The following is a 21478-nucleotide window of genomic DNA, read 5'->3' on the forward strand; positions in this document are numbered from 1 at the left end:
ACAGCCCTAGAGGCACACGTAACTGCCCATGCTGCCACATTCTGCACCAGCTGCAGCTTCCTGATACTTTTCAAGGGTAGCCCCATGTACAATGCATTACAATAGTCCATATGGGAGATGACCAGGGCATGAGTGACCAAGAGAAGGGCTTCCTGATCCAGGAAAGGGTGCAACTGACACACAACACAGTTGAGCAAAGGCCCTCCTAGCCACAAGTGCCACCTGCTCCTCAAGCAGGAGCTGTGAGTCCAGGAGAACCCCCAGATTGCACACTGAATTTGTATGGGGCAGTGCAACCCATCCAGAACCAGAGATAGTAAAACCCCAGATACAGAAGAGGCCCAAACCCACAGCCACTCCACCTTGCCAGGGTTCAGTTGAAGCCTGTTGTTCCCTATCCAAACACCCACAGTCTCCAGGCACTGCGAAAGAATATCCACCACATCACTTAATTCCCCTGGCATGGAGATGTACTGTATAAATGAGTATCATCCGCTTACTGATGATACCTTATCCTGTGGTGACAGATGATCTCACCCAGTAGCTTCATGGAGCTTTTAGATGTTAAAAAGGAGTGGAGAGAGCACCAAGTCCTGTGGCACCCCACAAAGTAGGGGCCGTGGGCTGGACCTTTTGCTCCCTATCAACATTGATTGGGACCAGCCTTGGAAGAAGGAGGTGAATCAGTAAAAACTGTGCCCCCCGCCCCCAACTTGTGCAGCCGACCCAAAAGGATACCATGGATGATAATATCAAAAGCCAACAAGAGGTCAAGGCGGGCAAGGATGGATGCACTACCCCCATCCTGGTCCCACCAGAGATCACCTAAAAGTGCGACCAATGCTGTTTCTGTCCCATCTATACTTTCTTATCTCTCTTTTTCTGCCTATTATGGTAAATAAAAGGCAGAAAATTATATTTAAAGGCATATACCCAAATAGCCTCAAATAATGAGATGAGTATTCTTTCTCTGATTAAAAGGTAAGGAAAATAAGATTCATTTGTTATATTAATTTGACAGATACATAGCTACCATAATCATACATGAAACTGAAATGAATAATTAATATAAACTCAATATGTTATAACAGTTATACCAGATGAAAAAAAAAATCATGTCTTGTGTATGTTCCACAATTCTGCAGAATGTGAATAAGTATATATAAAAGAATGGTAAGTCAATGACTTTTAGAATGCATAAGCTGCTTTATTAAAATGACTAAGTATCTTTAAATTAGGTTCTCAGATGATGATTTCCACTAGTCCTAGATAGTCTGATCAATAATCAGGGATGAGGGAAGCTGCAATTCAACAACTTCAGAAAAGCCACACTTTGCTCATCCAAAAACAAGGTTAAAACATATATAAGGTCATACAAACATTCTATTTGATGAAGAATAGATAGCTAAGAATATCAGTAAGAATAGAAAGCTATTCTTACTGATAGCTTGGGGCTGTATTTTAATTTGGCTCTCCTAAATATCCCCTTCTCTAAGAGATATGTTTCATCATTACCTCTGTCTCTCTATAGAGGAAGGGTTCTTAAACCTTGGAGATCCATGAATAATTTATCCATTAAAATTACAACTTATTTTCACTAATCTCTAACTGAAATTTAGCTTTTTAGTCAATAATGTATCTAAGCAACAAAATAATTTTTGGCCTCCAAAAATGTTTGTTAACTTCACTAAATTTTACTACCTAAATTATTATACACTAAAAAAAGGGTATTGTCTTGTTATTGATTTAATGCATTAATAAACACATATATTATTATATTACACATTTGTGGGGGGTTTCAGCATTTCAGCATAATTTATTACATTTGTAATACAATCTATATCTTATTACTCTATTCGGCATTATTTTCTCTTTCTAAAGCCTAAGGAGCCTGGATGACCTGAAACCTGAAGAAGATAGAAATTAGTTCCCTTCATTCTGGACTAAAGCTAAGCAAAAATGGGAAGCTCCTTGGGGAGGCAATTTAGTTTTCATTCAAAAGTCTGGACCTAACTCATTGTAACAAGGATGTGAGAACTGTGAATACCAAAAATAGAGCAATAACATCTGTCATTCTCCCTTTCTCTCGGTTTCAAATGCTTCCTCCCCACCTCTCTCCCCCCCCCTTTTTTTTTTTAAACACTGGTTTGTATAGGTCTCTCTTTGGCTGAATTTGCACCACTTTTTTTCTCATGCAGTTTCAGCATTTGTCTTATTTCTACCATTCTTTGTCGTTATCAATTCTTTAGGCAGCTGATGATCTCCATAACTCACCATTTGTTTTCTTTTTGCTCTCTACTTAATACTGTTCATGCCTCTTCAATTATTAATGTCTCCTGCATCCAAGATTGCTTCTCTTTCATCTTTTAGAGGCATTTCCAACCATATGCCTGGAGGTGGCAGGGACTGCTCAGTTTATCAACATACAGAGGTACAGAGAATATTTGTGGATTGCACAGCCGCAACCAAACCACGGTACAAAGAATGTTGTTTCCAGGCCATCTTTGAAGTTTAATCATATGCTTCCTTCATACTACTATGTATTTTGTAAAAGTTATAAAAGTGCAATAAGCATCAAATCTATTTTACTTTTTCTTTACCTTCACTGTCTACCTTCACTTTACCTACAGATGTCATGTAACAAGAAAAATATCAATGGTATTATACGGTGTAATGGTAATTTACCATCAATATCTAAGTATGAAAAGAAAACAAGATATAAAATAAATCTCCAGAAATTAATAGCATTGTTCAAGTAGATCAGCCAACACATATACTAGATATGCTTACTTGTTTAAGAATATCTTGCTTCTGGAGTGCATGAAAAGAAAGAAAATACATGTGTATAAATTTATACGGTCTTAAAATTTCTCAGCCTTATTCTTAGATCTAGAATTTTTTGCTGACATTTTGATTTCATTACTAACCAGATTAGAAAGAAATCGTGCAATAAAAAGGTTTCCAGTCACCGTATTAATGAAATTGCAAGGAAATAGTTTTAGCAAATAGCCATGCAACAATGTCAGTTTAGATGCTATGTAATTTCACCACCTTTATTTGACTTCTCTTTTATGAGCCTTGGATAAAAATCTATTATGCAGTTAAATTTTCTATAATTTATAATAGATAAAAATCTATTATGCAGTTAAATTGCCATTTTCAGAATGGCAGCTGACTTAATCAATGTTCCCATTTCTTTTTCTGGGCCCTATGAATAATATGCTTCTGTTCTACTGCTATGATAGGCAGAAGCAGCCAAAGTTTCTGCAGTGCACCAAAGATATGTCAATAATATTCTTAAAATCACTGCAATATAATCTAATTGGAACATGAAGCCAGGTAATTAAGAATTTTATCAATGGGACATTTTATGTACAGATTGCCTCACCTACACATTACCACTCCAAACATTAGGGCATGAGCAGTCAGTTGAAATAAAATATCATATTGATAAATGCTTGCCTATATCTTGCTTAAAGCGAAACCATCTGAATAAAAAGACTTCTAGAGCACCACAAAGGTGTTTGATGAGAATAAATGAGGGTTAAAACCATCTGCAAGGGACTATTTATATATGCTAGTAATGTATCTAATGATTACAGAAGGAAGGAAGGTAATGGAGTGAATTCCACACATTGCAAGATATTAATTTCTAGTAACCAGTATAATTTAAGAAATTAGATAAGAAAGAAAAATTACCCCTTCAGGATTATACTTTGCTAGCACACCATTGCCATGGAATTCTTCTAAAACATCCCTAATTTTCTTTGTTGAATCTGCAAAAACAGTGACAGATGTCTTTTACTTATTGAAATAAGCTGGATCCCTAAACAAATAGCATTTATTTTTTGCCTCCATCTCAAATACTTTAACACACCATTTCCACCAGAACAATGTCACTTAACATCCCAATTGTAATGAAGCCTGTCAGAACAGAAGTCTCATTAATTTTACTCACTAGACCAGTGGGATATTACAAATTTTAATTTGTAATTGCGATTTAATTAATAAATAAATGCTAACAACATTTAGCATGTATTTATTAATTAAAGAAACCAAATCACCAAAAAAAAAAAACCCATCAAAACACTTGCTTTTACAGTATATAAACTGTATCTTCTTTCTGAACTATCTAGATTTTGAAAGGGAATAAAGTTAAATTTGGTGGTGTTTTTTTATATATTTAAGAGGTTGTGAATTCTACATATGCAATTATTTTAAGATACCCACTATATTATAGTGAAATTACATAATTGAGATGTATAAAAAAAAGCCATCCACTTTCAAAATCTACCCTACAATACACACACAAAGCAAAACATCTGATCCCATGACTCAACCCTGAATATTTCAAGAAGTAAATGTAAAAGCCTGCCTATTTCCCACTTAAAACCAAAATAGGATCTTGATACTACTCAATATCAAGTTGATTTCATCTTTTTAATTTTAAACACATCGTAAAGACTCCATTAACTTTTAAGTGTAATTTATCTTTTTTATATCTTTTTTTATCTAAAAATAATAATAATAAATGCAGTATTTCTCTGGCACCAAGGAAAATGGCAAAAGGGTCAGCTTTTAATTTATAATTCCTATTTCAGAGATAAGTCCTGAAAAGAATGAGTTAGATAAAGTAAAGGGAGTTCCTAACTGGCCTACTGACTCTAGGGTGGGTTTCCACCATAAATATTATCTGTACTCCTAAACAATCTGCATGATATTTTAACTTGTTCTAAATTCTGAATTGAAATTTAGCTGATATGCCTTTCCCAGAGGACCCCCTCTCCCAATAATAGTTCAAAAATAAACTATGAAACACTAGAAAAAAAGAAAGATTGAGCCAACTAAAAGATCTTATCTGGCAAGCCTTTGTGAAATGCCCTAAAGCAGGGTTCCTCAACTTTGGCGACTTGAAGATGTGTGGACTTCAACTTCCAGAATTCCCCAGCCAGCCATGCCCTAAAGAACCGTTGGTTCACTGTACCTTGTTTAATCCACCTGTCAATTTCATTGAACTCAGGGATCCAAGAGGGCATACTTAGGCAAAGGAATGCTTATCTCTGACGGAGAAAAATCTTCTCAGGAGTGAAATGTTTTTGTATCAATAAATGACTCTTTGAAAACATCATTAATTATTTGCAACTGAGCCTTAGTTTGGGTAGACCAAACTTTTAAACCTTCAGATAAATTTGGGAACAATATCAGTCTTAAACTCCAAGGTTTCTGGTCCTTGTTATCCTTACCTATTTTGCAAGTAGATTTCTAGCTACCTCGTTTTGTTTTCTTAGCAAATTATTCTTATTTGTTTTCTTAATCTTGGTGTTTGCTTTATGTATGACCAAAATATTTTGCCAACTCCAGTGTGGTGCCAGTTATATTTGACTGACTTGATTTTATTCCTTGACAACTTTGTTGTGAACAAAGAGAATAATCCAAGTTAAGTTGTCTTTGTTTAATAAACAGTCTTAAAACTGTTGCTTTCCTGGTAACCATCACACACTATATTAAGTAGCCAAGTAATCTAATTGTACTTTGTTACTAATGTATTACAGACTATTTTATTGAGCCATAAATTATATACACACTATAGTCCAAGGTCTTTATTAAGACATTCTGAGCAATGAATAATCTCTCAATGGTGCCATTAAAATCTGCAATATAGCCCAAAGAAGGGGAATTATTTCATACAATTGTTCATAAATTGCCTCTAAAACAGGGCTGCACAAAAGGTTTACACACATTTTTGACATGAAAAGATAATTTTTTGAAGAATTTTTTTACATGATTATTTATCTCATTTGCTAACTTTCTCCAATCTGGTACTATATAGTTACTTTATTTAGATCTTAGATCTGAATTATGTTTTTAATGCTGTCACATATAGGAAGGAAGGAAGGAAGGAAGGAAGGAAGGAAGGAAGGAAGGAAGGAAGGAAGGAAGGAAGGAAGGAAGGAAGGAAGGAAGGAAGGAAGGATTCCTTTTATTTTTATTTTTTAACCTTTTTTTTACAATTTAATGTTTTTATTTTATTTTCATCTGAGTAATATGTGCCTTCCTAACCAAGGATTATATGATGATACAAGGAAAATTATTACTCTTGAGCAAGGAATTTTTTTTATTTCATTACAGTGACTTTGGAGTAGCTCTACAAAATACTTACATAGAACCAGTTCTTCAAAATTCTTGCCACTACCCCTCTGACACTATTCTGCCAATCACTATATCTAAGTCAAACAGAATATGTCAAAGCACATCAAAAGGTCCTATGGAAAAGGGACTAATGTTCCTAAGATTCTCTACCACGCAATATCACATCAAGGTGAGGAAGTAATTGCTTGTATCAATCATAGATTATTATGCCAACAACAAAAATATTGTATTTGCAAGTATAAAATCACACTGGCAAGAAAGCAGTAGTTATCATTGGGCTTTAGGAGGCCATACCATTGATTAATATTCAATTATTGCAGAGTTCCTAAAATTTAAAATCTATGTTCTTCTGCATTCTTTTTTCAAAACAGAAAAATCATGACATTTTAAAAAACAAAATAATGATCAATGATATGATTAGTTACCAATTTTATTATGTATTATTGATCATTATTCCATTTTTTAAAATGCCTTGATTTTTCTGTTTTGAAAAGAGAATGCAGAAGAACATAGATTTTAAATTTAGATGTAGCCTCTAGACTTGTTTTCTATTACTTTTTTTATAAAGTTATAATTCATTATGACACAATAAAATTATGGAAATATAAAAGTAAGTACTTACATTCTGCATATTTTTGAAGCTGAGAAAACTCCGAAGGACTCAGATTAGCCCACTTCTGCTGGTTCATCATGACATTAAAATGCAGCTTTACATTCCAGACCGTGGTGGTGTTAACTTCAATTGGTGGCTATGAAGATACCCCAATTTTTTCAATTTAGATTCTCTACAAATCAGGTATTCAGGAAGAATAAAAATCTTGTAGTATTTTTAGAACTACAGAATTGGTATTAAATAAAGGCCCCTATTAGAGGGAAAAAAAACATAAACAAGTCAATAATATCAGCATGCCAATAATATTAAGAACTCTGCTCATCCATCAGTTTGGATCTTCTGAACTATATGTGACAATTTATTTCATACATACAGTACCCCTATACAGTATGTAGAGATATATCCATGGGTATGTATCTATAGTTATGTAAAGAAATGCTTGTTTTTTTATTTACTATATTTTCATACTGCTATGTTTCATAGGTTTATTGATAGCATACAGTTAAAAATCAGAACACATTACAATAACTCAACAAATATAATAAATTAACTAACAAATATTAGTTTTAATTTTATTGTTGATACAATACAATAAATTTATTATATCAACAATAAAATTAGAACTAATATAAATAACCATCCAATGAGAAGATGTCAACCCTCAATGCCCTTCTGAATTGTTCTGTTTTGGGGACTTCCAGGGGAGGCATGGCAAACTAAGCACATCTCCAAAAAACCTGAGACAACAACCTCAGAAAGACAGAAGATCTGGTGAGTACACCAGTTCCTAGGAACCTCTCTGGACGTATACTCCAGATGGCTGCTTCTTGTGAGGAGACCACAGGACAGTGGTCTCCCATGGATTTGAGAGCCAGGGGACAGATCAAGCCATCATGCTCTCACCTGTGGCAGAGCCTTTTAAAGGACTATAGGTTCTCTAACTTCACTTTCTAATCACTTTCAGAAATTGCCTATTTAAATATCTTAAGGGTATTAAAGACCTTTGGAACGACAGGTTTGAAAAGCTACCCAGTGAGTTTACCTTCATTCTTGAACAAAAGAAAAATTAACCATAAGTGTAAGAACTTAAAGAATTGGAAATAAAGGGCAAAAAGCTAAAGACTTTGATCTAAGAAAGTTATAAATTAATTAAGAGTCCAGACAAATTTAGAATATTTAGACTTTTACTATAAGATTTTGGAAATAATTATAAAAAATGAACAGCTTTTCATGGGAACCAAATAGTTTGTTTTTCAACAGAGATTTGAGACTCTCTGTTATGATTTTATGGTCGCTGAACAAATGGACATTAAGCGAGAACTACCTGTATCCCATGTTATTCACAGTATTAATTGTCACTCATTCCTTTGTTGTTGTTGTTGTTTAGTCGTTAAGTCGTGTCCGACTCTTCGTGACCCCATGAACCATATTGCGCCAGGCCTTCCTGTCCTTCGCTGCCTCCCTGAGTTTGCTCAGTTTCATGCTCATTGCTTCAGTGATGCTATCTAACCATCTCATCCTCTGCCGTCCTCTTCTCCTTTTGCCTTCAATCCTTCCCAGCATCAGGGTCTTCTCCAAAGAGATCTCTCTTCGCATTAGGTGACCAAAATATCTGAGCTTGAGCTTCATTATCGATCCTTCCAATGAGCAATCAGGGTTGATTTCCTTTAAGATTGACTGGTTTGACCTCCTAGCAGTCCAGGGGACTCTCAAGAGTCTTCTCCAGCACCACAGTTCAAAGGCATCAATTCTTCGGCGCTCAGCCTTTTTTATGGTCCAGCTCTCACAGCCATACATTACTACTGGAAAAACCATAGCTTTGACTATGCGGATCTTTGTCGGCAAGGTGACGTCTCTGCTTTTTAATATGCTATCTAGGCTTGCCATAGCTTTCCTCCCAAGGAGCAAGCGTCTTTTAATTTCATGGCTGCAGTCTCCATCTGCGGTGATCTTGGAGCCCAAATAAATGAAGTCTGTTACTGCTTCCATTTCTACCCCTTCTATTTGCCAGGAATTGATGGGTCCAGATGCCATGATCTTAGTTTTTTTAATGTTGAGTTTCAAGCCAGCTTTTGCACTCTCCTCTTTCACCCTCATCAAGAGGCTCTTTAGTTCTTCTTCACTTTCTGCCATTAGGGTGGTATCGTCCGCATATCTGAGGTTGTTGATGATTCTCCCTGCAATCTTAATTCCGGCTTGTGATTCTTCCAGCCTGGCATTTCTCATGATGTACTCTGCATATAGGTTAAATAAGCAGGGTGACAGTATACAGCCTTGTCGTACACCTTTCCCTATTTTGAACCAATCGGTTGTTCCATGACCGGTTCTAACTGTTGCTTCTTGGCCCGCATACAGATTTCTCAGGAGACAGGTAAGGTGGTCTGGTATTCCCATCTTTTTAAGAATTTGCCACAGTTTGTTGTGATCCACACAATCAAAAGCTTTTGCATAGTCAATGAAGCAGAAGTAGATATTTTTCTGGAACTCTCGTGCTTTCTCCATGATCCAGCGAATGTTGGCGATTTGATCTCTAGTTCCTCTGCCTCTTCGAAACCCAGCTTGTACATCCGGTAGTTCTCGGTTCATGTATTGCTGAAGCCTAGCTTGTAGGATTTTGAGCATAACCTTGCTAGCATGTGAAATGAGTGCAATTGTGCGATAGTTTGAGCATTCTTTGGCGTTGCCTTCTTTGGAATTGGAACGTAAACTGACCTTTTCCAATCCCGTGGCCACTGTTGCGTTTTCCAAACTTGCTGGCATATTGAGTGCAGCACTTTAACACCATCATCTTTTAGTATTTTAAATAACTCAGCTGGAATACTGTCATCTCCACTAGCTTTGTTGTTAGCAATGCTTCCTAAGGCCCACTTGACTTCACTCTCTAGGATGTCTGGCTCAAGGTCAGTGATCACACCAGCGTGGACATCAGGGACATTAAGATCTTTCTTGTATAGTTCTTCTGTGTATTCTTGCCACCTCTTCTTAATCTCTTCTGCTTCTGTTAGGTCCCTGCCTTTTTTGTCCTTTATCATGCCCATCTTTGCACTAAACGTTCCTTTCATATCTCCAATTTTCTTGAAGAGATCTCTAGTCTTCCCATTCTATTGTTTTCCTCAATTTCTTTGCATTGTTCATTTAAGAAGGCCTTCTTATCTATCCTGGCTATTCTCTGGAAATCTGCATTCAGCTGCTTATATCTTTCCCTTTCACCCTTGCTTTTCGCATTCCTTCTTTCCACAGCTATTTGTAAAGCCTCATCAGACAGCCATTTTGCCTTCTTGCATTTCTTTTCTTTGGGATGGTTTTAGTTGCTGCCTCCTGTACAATGTTACGGACCTCCGTCCATAGTTCTTCAGGCACTCTGTCTACCAAATCTAATCCTCTAAATCTATTCATCACCTTCACTGTGTACTCACAAGGAATATGATCTAAGTCATACCTGAGTGGTCTAGTGGTTTTCCTACATTCTTCAATTTAAGCCTAAATTTTGCAGTAAGAAGCTCATGATCTGAGCCACAGTCAGCTCCTGGTCTTGTTTTTGCTGTCTGTATAGAGCTTCTCCATCTTTGGCTGCAAAGTATATAATCAATCTGGTTTCGGTATTGACCATCTGGTGATGTCCATGTGTAGAGTCGTCTCTTGTGTTGTTGGAAAAGAGTGTTTGCTATGACTAGCTTGTTCTCTTGACAGAACTCTATTAGCCTTTGCCCTGCTTCATTTTGTACTCCAAGGCCAAATTTGCCTGTTATTCCGATTACTCCTTGACTTCCTACTTTAGCATTCCAATCCCCTATGATGAAAAGGACATCTTTTTTTGGTGCTAGTTCTAGAAGGTGTTGTAGGTCTTCATAGAAGCGGTCAACTTCAGCTTCTTCAGCATCAGTGGTTGGGGCATAGACTTGGATGACTGTGATATTGAATGGTTTGCCTTGGATACGCACTGAGATCATTCTGTCGTTTTTGAGGTTGTACCCCATTACTGCCTTTCCCACTCTCTTATTCACTATGAGTGCAACTCCATTTCTTCTAAGGGTTTCTTGCCCACAGTAGTAGATATAATGGTCACCCGAATTAAATTCACCCATTCCCGTCCATTTCAGTTCGCTGATCCTCCCAAGATGTCGACGTTCAATCTTGTCATCTCATGTTTGACCACATCCAGCTTGCCTTGGTTCATAGATCTTACATTCCAGGTACCTATACAATATTGTTCTTTACAGCATCATCGGACCTTCTTTTCGCTTCCAGATACATCCACAGCTGAACGTCCTTTCGGCTTTGGCCCAGCCGCTTCACTCTTTCTGGAACTACTTGGAAATGCCCTCCGCTCTTCCCCAGTAGCATATTGGACACCTTCCGACCTGAGGGGCTCATCTTCCGGCATCATATCTTTTAGCCTTTTAACATTGTCCATGGGGTTTTCTTGGCAAGGATACTGGAGTGGGTTGCCATTTCCTTCTCCAGTGGACCACATTTTGTCAGAACTCTCTGTCATGACCTGTCCGTCTTGGGTGGCCCTGCACGGTATAGCTCATGGCTTCACTGAGTTACGCAAGCCCCTTCGCCACGACAAGGCAGTGATCCATGAAGGGGCACTCATTCCTTAGTCCAGGTTTTCTCAACCTTAGCAACTTTAAGATGCGTGGACGTCAACTCCCAGAATTCCACAGCCAGCCATGCTGTGGTCATTTCCTGGTTGGGCTATTACAAAATGGGGCAGCTTTTAAAGACCATCCAGAGGGTACAATTGTTCCAGAATGCAGCAGCATGGATAGCTATCTATGGTCTCAATATGCTTATGTAACACTGCTACTCTGCCAGCTGCACTGGCTTCCTGTAGGTTTCTGAAGGCAATTCAAGATGCTGGTTAATACCTATATGGTACTGGACTGGGTTATCTGTAGTGGGACCATCTTTCTCTGATGCTATCTGCCAGCCTGACATGCTCTAATAGGGTAGGCAGGCTTAAGGTCCATTCCTTGAAAAATGCCATCTCATGGGTCACAGGAGCAGTGCCTATCCTCTGGAGTGATCTCCCCCCCACATACATTTGGCCCTGACTCTGCTGGGCTTTAGAAGGGCAGTGAAAGTCAGTGAAAGTTTGACACTTTCCTTGGGCATTTGGACCAGGATGGAGTTTCCATCAGGAGGAGTGTAAGGAATCTGAGGGGAGAGAGAGAGAGAAATAACAGAAAATCTTTTAAAATGCCTTTGTGTATGGAATAATAGAATCATAGGATTGGACATCTAGTCCAACCCCCTGCCCAGAGCAGGAATCCTCATACTATCCTAGACAAATGGCTCTCCAATCTTTTCTTGAAAAAGGATTCATGACTTCAGGAAGCAGGCTGTTCCACTGCTTAATAACTCTCACAGTCAGGAAATTCCTCCTTATTTCAAGTATGAATCTTTTTTTGTAAATCTTTCACCCATTGGTGCTTGTCTTACTCTTGCATGCTATGGATAATAAATCAACACCTTTTGCCCTATAACAAGTATAGGAAGACTTCAAGTATTGGAAGACTGTTATCATGTTTCCCTTAACCTTCTCTTCTTTTAGCCAAACATTTAACCACTCTTCATAGGACTTAGCCTTCATCTTCGTTGTTCTTTTCTGCATTTTTTCCAGTTTCCTCCACATTATTTCTCTATTATGTCAACAAGAACTGGATGCAGTATTCCAGGTGCAACCTGACCAGTGCAATGTAGATTGGTACTATCACCTCTCATGATCTTGACAGTATACATCTGTTGATGCAACCCAAAACTGCATTGGTTCTTTGGAAGCTGTGGCACATTGTTGGTCCATGCTTAATCTGTGGTCTACCAAGACACCCAGATCCTTCTCACAAGTACTATTGCTAAGCCAGGTGCTGCCTATCTTGTACTTGAGCATCTGATTTTTTTTTTTATGCCTATGCACAGAACTCTACATTTCTCACCAATGAACATTTTGCTGGATGTTCAACTTTTTAAAGAACCTTTTGAATTTTCATTCTGTCAAGATTGTTTGAAACTTGAGTGTTAAACATGTTATTACTATTGGTTTTCCTTTGCTTTTTATCATATAGTTAGGTGGGCAGACAGGGCAACAGGCATAACATGTTCTGTGATTGTTGAAAAACAGCGGCAACAACAAAAATCTCCTCTTTCTGTATGTACATGCATGCACATAGATATGCACATATTCAGGTTCCAGAATGGCTGAATAGCCCTGAATTAGAGCTTTTTAATATTTATATCAACACTGATATTTAATATTGTAAAAATGACAGGATAGAGAAGCATATTTCTGAATGGTCTAGATTTAATACTATTTTAAAAGATTAGTTATTATATGGACCCCTTTTCTTTTCTTCAGTTTAAATTCTCTTTATTTTTGTTAAATAATTATTACTTTTTATTATATGTATTAATTATTATTAACATTATCATTACTATTATGTAATAAGGTTAATAATGATAAATACATATAATTTTTATCATATAATCATTTTTGTATTTTTATTCTTCTGTTATTATATAAGGGTTGTTGTATTTCACAAAAAATAAAAACAAATAAAAATACCAAATGTGCCTAACTATCATATGAGTACAACAGCACTTTCCCAAGTATGTCCCCCAGGAACTGATATTGATAACCACCAGTTGGAAAGCTTCTATACACATATTTATCCTGGGGGATATCTTCGAAATAAAACTGGACTATAGCCTAATGCTCTATTTGGAAGTGTGCTTCAAAAATAGAGCAAAACTCAAATTGTGATATAAACTTCAGGAGGCTACAGGGGTAGTGAGGAACAACCTCAAAAGGTTGCCTTCTGGAAAACAGGTGTTTTGTTAACCAGCTACATCCATATTGTGTATAAAACACCCATTTTGTGGGTGTATAAAATCTATAAAAACACCCACAATATGCTGTCAAACTTCCCAGTGTCCCAGCCAGCCAGCCAAAAAAGGTTGGAGATGCCTGAGTAAACTAGATGCAGTCTTTGTTCAATCATGAAATCGTTTTGGAATGGTCCCTATTCATCAGGCCAAACTATTTCATAGGGTTGTTTCTGGGAGGAAAAAAAAAATGGAGTCCAAATAAGGGATTGGTTGAAAATAAAATAAAAGTAAAAAAAAAGAAAAGAAAATACCCTTGTTCTCCATCATTAGAAAACATAGATAAATAAAATGATGGAGTACTTTGTCATCCAAAATTTATTCAATCCATGTTTTGCAATTTTTATTCCTTCTCTGGAAAAAGCTAAAATTATTAATTTAAGATTGGATGGTGTTACAGAGTACCATCCAAAATCTGAATTCCCAAAAGTTTGTTCTTTTTCCAGTTGGGAGTGCCTTCAGGATAACAATTTAATCAAGACTTTTTAGACTTGCTCTTACAAGTGCATACTTAATCAGGAGCTTTTTACAAAAGTTTCAAGGAGCTTGCTTTCAGAATTATAAATACTTTAATATAAAAGGGCTGACTGATTTAGAATATAAAGAAGCAAAAGAACTCCATTTTTTATCTGTATGCATGGCTCTGCATAATTATGAAACCATATTCAATATCATTAAAATGCTGCTCTTGTAGAAAAAAATGTTCTCTCAGACACCATATCCTTTTTGGATACCGTAGTTATACATAACATTTACAACTGTCAACTCCAATAATATATTGAGACAGTGGCTGTGACTTTTGATTGTATTTATTGTAAAAGCAAAATTCACTGAAATGAATTATATTTACAGGAATATCACAGTACAACCCAGAGAGATTAACCTGCTTTAAGTCCCTTTCAGCTACGTTCAGTAATCTTGGCTGGTTAGAGATCTGTTTGCTGACATGGAAAGAGAATGGCTACACGTCCACCTAAGGAACACTCACCTTCCTAACTCGTATTAGGACAAACTCCATCCACACATAGTTCTGCTTTAACAGAGAACAAACAGCAATCCTATGTCCCCCTTTATTATCAATCAGGCTCATTACTGAGTAGACAGTACATGATTAGCATGTTTAAAAATTCAGGTTCTATGGTTTCAAGTTGTCTGTAACCAACTCTATATATCACTCATTCTTTCCTCAAACAGTGGTATACTTCTGAAAAATGAAGGGATTAATGGTTGTATTTGATTGATTAAATAGATAAATAGAATAGGATTTCAATATTGATGATTATGTTGATGCAATTTAATTATGCATTTCATTAAATATACAACCCTGAGTAGGAAAGAAAAAAAATAAGATTCAGAATTATATTGTATTCACATGAGTCAGTCCAGACTAGAATCCTCTACATATACTTTTGTTTTGCTTAAAGATTTACTAACTCTGTTAATGATGCTTACTTTCAGGCAAATGAACAACATTTCAGATAAGGTAATGCACTACCTTAGCTTAAAATAGAAAGGTGAAACCAAACAAAAGCCTACTAATGTAGGTTAATATTAAAGAAAATATTTAAAAGTATTTTCAGCTAGTTCAGAATAGCTAGTGATTCTGAACATTTGATTTCAGCTTCCCTATGCTTCAACTGTCTTGAAGCATTTCTCTTATAAATCATATTTGTGTAATCTGAAACACCTCTGGCATAATGACCTCCTTTGTTTAGTTCATTTATTAATTCCAATGCTGGTAACACAATTAAATAACCTCTACATGTCAGTAAAGTGATAGGTTTGATTTATTTTTTCTTATTACACACACACACACACACACACACTTACATAAGGCTTCGGATCAAATAATTGCTAAGGTCTCATAGAAATTAATGTAAAGCATTAATATGGCTAATATAAGTCCCATTAATTTCAATATACAATAATTGCTGTGAGTCCAACTTTCTTGGGTATTAAAATGATGTTAAAATAGATTCTGTCTATTTCATGATGAAACTAAGAGCACTGGAGATCTTATTGCTTATTTTCCAACCTTCTAACTCATTCTTTTTCCCATTAGTTTATTGTTATATAATAACAATGTGCATTGCAAGGGAAAGCCCTCACAAAGAATTGCAATATATTTTTGATACAAACACATTATAAAAGCCCTAAACACAATCTACAATACATAAATAATTAAGATAAATTTAGGAAAAAATAATTAGACCACAGTGGAAAGGACAGTACTGTACATTAATATGAATCCAATGGAGCCTGGATTAAATAATGGGCATCCAGGGGCAATTCAAGATGCTAGTTATCACCTACATGGCACAGGACCAAGTTATTTGCAGGATAGCCTGTCTCCAATCATCTCTGCTCACCCCACCAGAACCAGCTGGGTTGGCATGCTTCAGGTCCCTTCTGTTAGGCAGTGTCATCTTGTGGGACCCAGAACTCATGCATTCTCAGTCTTGGCGCTTGCCTATGGAACCACATCCCCCCAGAGATCCAGATGGATCCAAACCTGTTGGCTTTTTGATGTCATCAAAGACCTGGCTGTTCCCTCAGACCCTTGGCCCATGAGGTTAAGCAAGCCTGTTGGTTGATGTAATTCTTGTCTTATTGGTTGGAAGTGGGTTGATTTTTTTAAACCTTGGAGTATTTCATTTTATTTCGGGAGGAGAGGTGTTTACTGTTGCAAATCATTCTGCTGTTCTTGGTTTTAATCCTCTGTTTGCTGCCTAGAGTCATTGCTATAAAAATTGTTTAACTACACAGCTAAATAAATATATCAGTCTTTAATGACTTTATTAAGAATGGCAGACATTTCATAAAAAATTAGGTACCCCAAGGTTAGAAAGCTACCATATAAAAGGTGGTGTGTACAAAATAGAAAAGCCTGAAATGCTGATTTTAAAATGTGGGCAGCTACATAGCAGGTAGGATTTCCAATAACCTGATTCCAAATCATTTAGGTCTAACCACAGTATCTTAAAATGGGTTCAGAAACAAAGTAAAAGCTAATTTAATAATCATATAATAAATCCAAACCAATATGAAACTTGTACAAGATCACAAGTTGCTATATTGAGCACCAACTGAGGTTTCCAAAAGAATTTCAAAGCTAAATAAAACATATTACAGGATTCAAGTATAGATATAAGTAAAGCACATATTTATGGTTCATGGGGTCACGAAGAGTCGGACACGACTTAACGACTAAACAAAAAAAGCACATATTTCTGAGAAAATATCATTCAAAGCAATGAATCATGACAGTTATCTGTACTAGTTACACCTCCCTATTAAGTATTAAATGTAGGAGAACTTTTAAATTGTACATTAGGGCCTTTTAAAGGAACTGCAAACCCACTCAGTGCCAGATAAATATTCTGTTAGTTCCCAGGATAAATGACCTGTTCCCTGAGAATTGTTTCAAACTGGTTATAAGAACATTCAGAATCAAGTTTGTGTGTTTGCTTTTTGGTCAGTCTTGTATCTGAATTTCCTTCAAGGTTTTCCAATCCTATTGCTTAATTCTAAATCCCAGCATGCAACTATTGAGGGATCCATATAGCCTCTTTGTCCCAGCTCAAAGATGACCCACTAACTATTTTCCAAGCATGTATCTGTGAGCTTCTGCCTGAATCTCAATTTGCCTCCCATAGCTGAGACAATTTAGGACAGTTTAGGGTGTACAGTGTGTAGCTAGTGTTTTCCCTGATATCCCATCTTAAAACAGTAAATGGAGAAAACATAGGTACTTTGACATGCATCAGGGAGGGAGCCTGAAATGTCACACTCCATGCCAGCAATCTTGTGGCTCCAACTGATTCTGCTGACTCTGGAGGACCCCTCCCTTCAATCTTGCCCCTCAGCTCTTTGCTCACCCACCACCCATCCCCTATTCTCCTTTGGCTGCAAAAGGGGCTGGAACTCCAGTTTCTGCAGCTCCTTTTATTTATTTTTCAGATGGGTTGGTCAATTGGACCACCTAGAGAACAGGAACCTTGAAATTGATCAGCCCATGCATGGCATCAGACATGCAATTGAGAGTGTAGTTGAAAGTACTGGGCTCTTTTACTTTTGTAGCCTGCCTCCCCAGGAAGTGTTCATTTTCTCTCCTCACATTATATTATGATAGTTTACCACTCCCACACCAAGCCCAACAGCTAATTCCCTTTTTCAAACTCCAACTCTTCAACCTTTATCTGTTTTTATTGATTCTTTTGGTTTTGTATGCTGTCCAGAGTCCATCAGAGTTGGGCAACTATAATAAATTTGTATAATAAATAAATTTAAAAAAACAAACAATTGTTATCCACCAGCTGTACCTTAGCTGCACAAATCCAGAGAACCACTAGACTACGGATAAGAAATTTAAAAAACCCTAACACTTTGCCATCATCTAGTGGTTGATAGGTCAAACAATCAACCAATTGATCCATAGTTACAAGGAACAATAAAAAACAAAAAGTTCAATTAGTCAATGGTACTATGGGAAAGAAAAAGAAAAAATGCAACATATGGAGTAAACAGACTATTCTGCATGTCAGTCAGAGTTTTACATACTGTATGACTTTAGTCAGGGCTGTAATTATGTCCATGTCGGAGCTGTATGGACTGCAGCACAGCATGGACCTTTCTAGGTGCATTATAAGGATGAGTTGTAGTGGCAGCAACTTTAGGGTACATTATTCCCTGCCAGCTACAAGATGAGAGTTAAGCACAACAAAGTAGCTGCATGACTGTGGAAAGATGAACTGCTCTGAAACAGAAAAAATGTTTCATATGACTATCAAGATCATAGGTTTTTTTGTTTTGTTTTGTTTTTTTTCTCTGCAGTAGTCTACTGCCAACTGCCCCATTTAGGGACTTGCAGAGAAAGGGAAAAAATTAGAAGCTCCTTAGAAGCACCTGCAAGCTGGTACCTGCACCTGCAAGAAGCACCTGCAAGCTTCAAAAGAGGTTCTTCTAGGTTTGGCAGGAGATGATGCTGGAAAGGTGACTGGACAAGGCATGGAGCAGAGGAAGCAATGGCTGGGAGAGCCAGAAGCCAGAGGATCCCCAGCCAGGGAGAAAAACCAGCAAGGTGCCTGAGGCACCTCAAACCAACTCTAGATGGTGGCAGAACATGGTTCAAATGCTGGATAACAACCTCTGCCAATTCATTACAAAACAAGCCTATTACAATTTATGATCTAGCATTTTCAGGCAATCGTAGTTACAAAATAAAAACAGCTTATTATGCATTGAATAAAAGTAAAGACTTTGAGTTGACTTTGACTCTCAGTGATTACATTGGCATGCTCCTGTAGTCTTCTTGGTAACAACGCAGAAGTGGTATGGCATTGCCTTCTTCCATGATGTTTTTCAATGTCCCAATATAGTCTACAGCCTTCAGATTTCCTGGTGGTTTCCTGTTCAATATTAATCAGTTCTAACACTGCTTAGTTTTTCTGAGGTCAGCCATGGTTGGATAGGTGCTGTTATCTGCTGAAGCTTACTAGAGAGCTCAAAGTAGCCCAGTTTGTGCCCCAAACTAGGTCTCAGATGCAGTGAAGATTGCTGTAAGTCTTAAATATGTTTTTGCCTGAAGGAGTGATTGTTCCAATTATAAATCATTTACAGGTCAACACTATAGACATTATGCAACATTACAGAAGTTTCGTCACTTTGAAGTGCAGTTCCTCATGTAATGTTATATGTGATTCAGAGGCTTAGCATATAACCAAAAAGCTTAAAATCTACATCATCACAGAAAATAAATTCTTATTAATTAACATTATTCCTTCATGCTGCAGATTAGAACTTCTCTCACTAACATATCTGGCAAGCTTATCATATGTATTTTAGGAGGAAACTATTTGGTTTTAGAGTAGAACCAGAGTCCTCAGTAAGTTTCACCATATGTTATAGTCATGCGGTTTAGTGTTTTTCAGCAAATCTACAAAAAAAATTGCCGGCACATTATATGAATGGGATAACACCTGATGATTTCCCCATGGTAACCATTTTTTACAGAAATAAGTACTTCTAAGATAAGAAATACAAATTATTTTAGCATGGGAAATTTCAGTGTGAAAAGCAATATAAAAAGATTTTGGTGTCATATAAGCCAAAATGTGTTTGGAAGAAAACTGACATAGATTTACCAAAAAAAAAAAAAAAATTTGCAATTTTGCAATATTTTACAATACCCTGAAACTCTTAAAGGAATTACTTTGCTATAGAAAGTTCAGGCATAAGTGAATTTCTCTATTTCAAGTTCATGTGACTTTCTCATGATTTAAGTCCTACATCTAGTCTGTTTCCATATTAACTTTCAACTGTTTGAACTCCTCTCAAAACGTATTTGTTAACACATGCTTAAATCTGTAGTTTTCATTTTAAATCCACATTTAAAAGTTTTTATTGCTAAGAACAGGATTCTTGTTCTTATCAAACAATTCACACAAATGCAAGATTTTCATATATTATATAGACCCAAAAGGAAGACCATATTTCTCTCAAAAACATAGAATTATCTGTGCAGAGTTGGGTGGTAAACTTTCTTACATTCAGTGAGATGCGTAACAGAGCAATACTGATGTTAAAGGCACCAAAGTGAATAGAAGTCCAAATGGTTGCAAGGGGAACAGGAAAGTATAGTTTCAAGAGGGGGACAAATATGCAGGTTCTTCCCTTTTCACCCTTCCCATATAAAGAGGAGTATTGTGAAATACAGAGCCTCTAGGGAGGCAAGAACAGTAAGAAACCACTGTAACTAGTTAACCCAATATGACTTCCAGGCAATAGCAACTATGGGATTCCTTATGTTTGCAAGGAAAGTAGACTATCAATTTGTTTTGTCATAGCAAACAGAAGGAAAAAACATTTCAGTATTCCAAGTTTCCAATCCAGTTTATATTGAATAATCTTGGACAAATCAGACTTGTTTGGGAGTAAAGGTATTGAACTCAATAAGCATATATGGGTTTATACTTGCGGAGCAGAGATCTCCTTCTTCTCCTTCATATATGTATGTGTGTGTGTGTGTGTGTGTGCAAGAGATCAGTTCATGTGTGAAAGAATGATTTGTAAACAATTAATCTGTAATGGCCATCATCCAAGAAGGCCTTAAAATTTTCAGTTAGAGATAAGACATAGATTCAGCCACCTCAGTAGTGAATAAACAAGTAGCATGCAAATCAATTTGTAAGCTACATGGATGAGGTGGGTGGAACAGGGAAGGATTCACCAAAGACAGCTTGCCTGGATGAAATGCACAACAACTAGGCCTCTAATATACTGAAAAACGAACTGAAATTCTTCTTTGTTTTTGCTCATAAAGACGAACGATGGCGAGAACAGAGTATGAGCAAAAACAGCTTGTGGCTGCAAAGGAAAATCTACAGTGAGTTAGATGAGATAGAATGGAAGTACTATTTGTATCTCACGATGGAGATGACATATGTGCATACCAGGATATTTTGTTTTCAGCTGTCTTTAATGTTTGCACACTGACCACATGAAGATGGCTTTTATTGTGACTACACATGAATCTAGCCAGGACATAAACCTGTCAACAGCCTTACAAGCACTTGCTAGGTTCCACATCACACTAAAATAAGAACTTGTACAAACCTAGCTACTGTAGACTGTAAACCTGGTTTATGTCTTAAGACGTGTGCATTCTTCCCATGGTCTATATAAACATGAGTTAAATAACCATGTTTTACGTATGATGCTTGAGTCCAGCCACTGACACTCCTTAGCTTTATAAGAGAATGAGTTGGAAACTGTATAATATTGGAGATATAACAGAATGGTACACATAGTCCACCTTCCCTTAAGCTC

At 36.8% G+C, this 21478-nt stretch overlaps 1 protein-coding gene across 1 annotated transcript in view; it reads right to left on the reverse strand.

The window, feature by feature from the left end:
* DGKB (diacylglycerol kinase beta) overlaps positions 1-21478 on the reverse strand; it is a 302803-nt gene that overhangs the window by 219302 nt on the left and 62023 nt on the right. The window contains exons 2-4 of the mRNA XM_088150655.1: positions 6773-7013; positions 3700-3776; positions 2791-2811 (exon numbers count right to left, since the gene is read on the reverse strand). Of these exons, the coding sequence (XP_088006781.1) occupies positions 2791-2811; positions 3700-3776; positions 6773-6842 (168 nt within the window). The 5' untranslated portion in view covers positions 6843-7013. The remainder of the gene's footprint in view (positions 1-2790; positions 2812-3699; positions 3777-6772; positions 7014-21478) is intronic.

The sequence above is a fragment of the Python bivittatus genome, unplaced genomic scaffold (assembly GCF_059951505.1).
Source record: "Python bivittatus isolate LINGU-HERP-01145 unplaced genomic scaffold, Pbiv_v1 ctg000610_np1212, whole genome shotgun sequence".
In the NCBI taxonomy this organism is placed as follows: Eukaryota; Metazoa; Chordata; class Lepidosauria; order Squamata; family Pythonidae; genus Python; species Python bivittatus.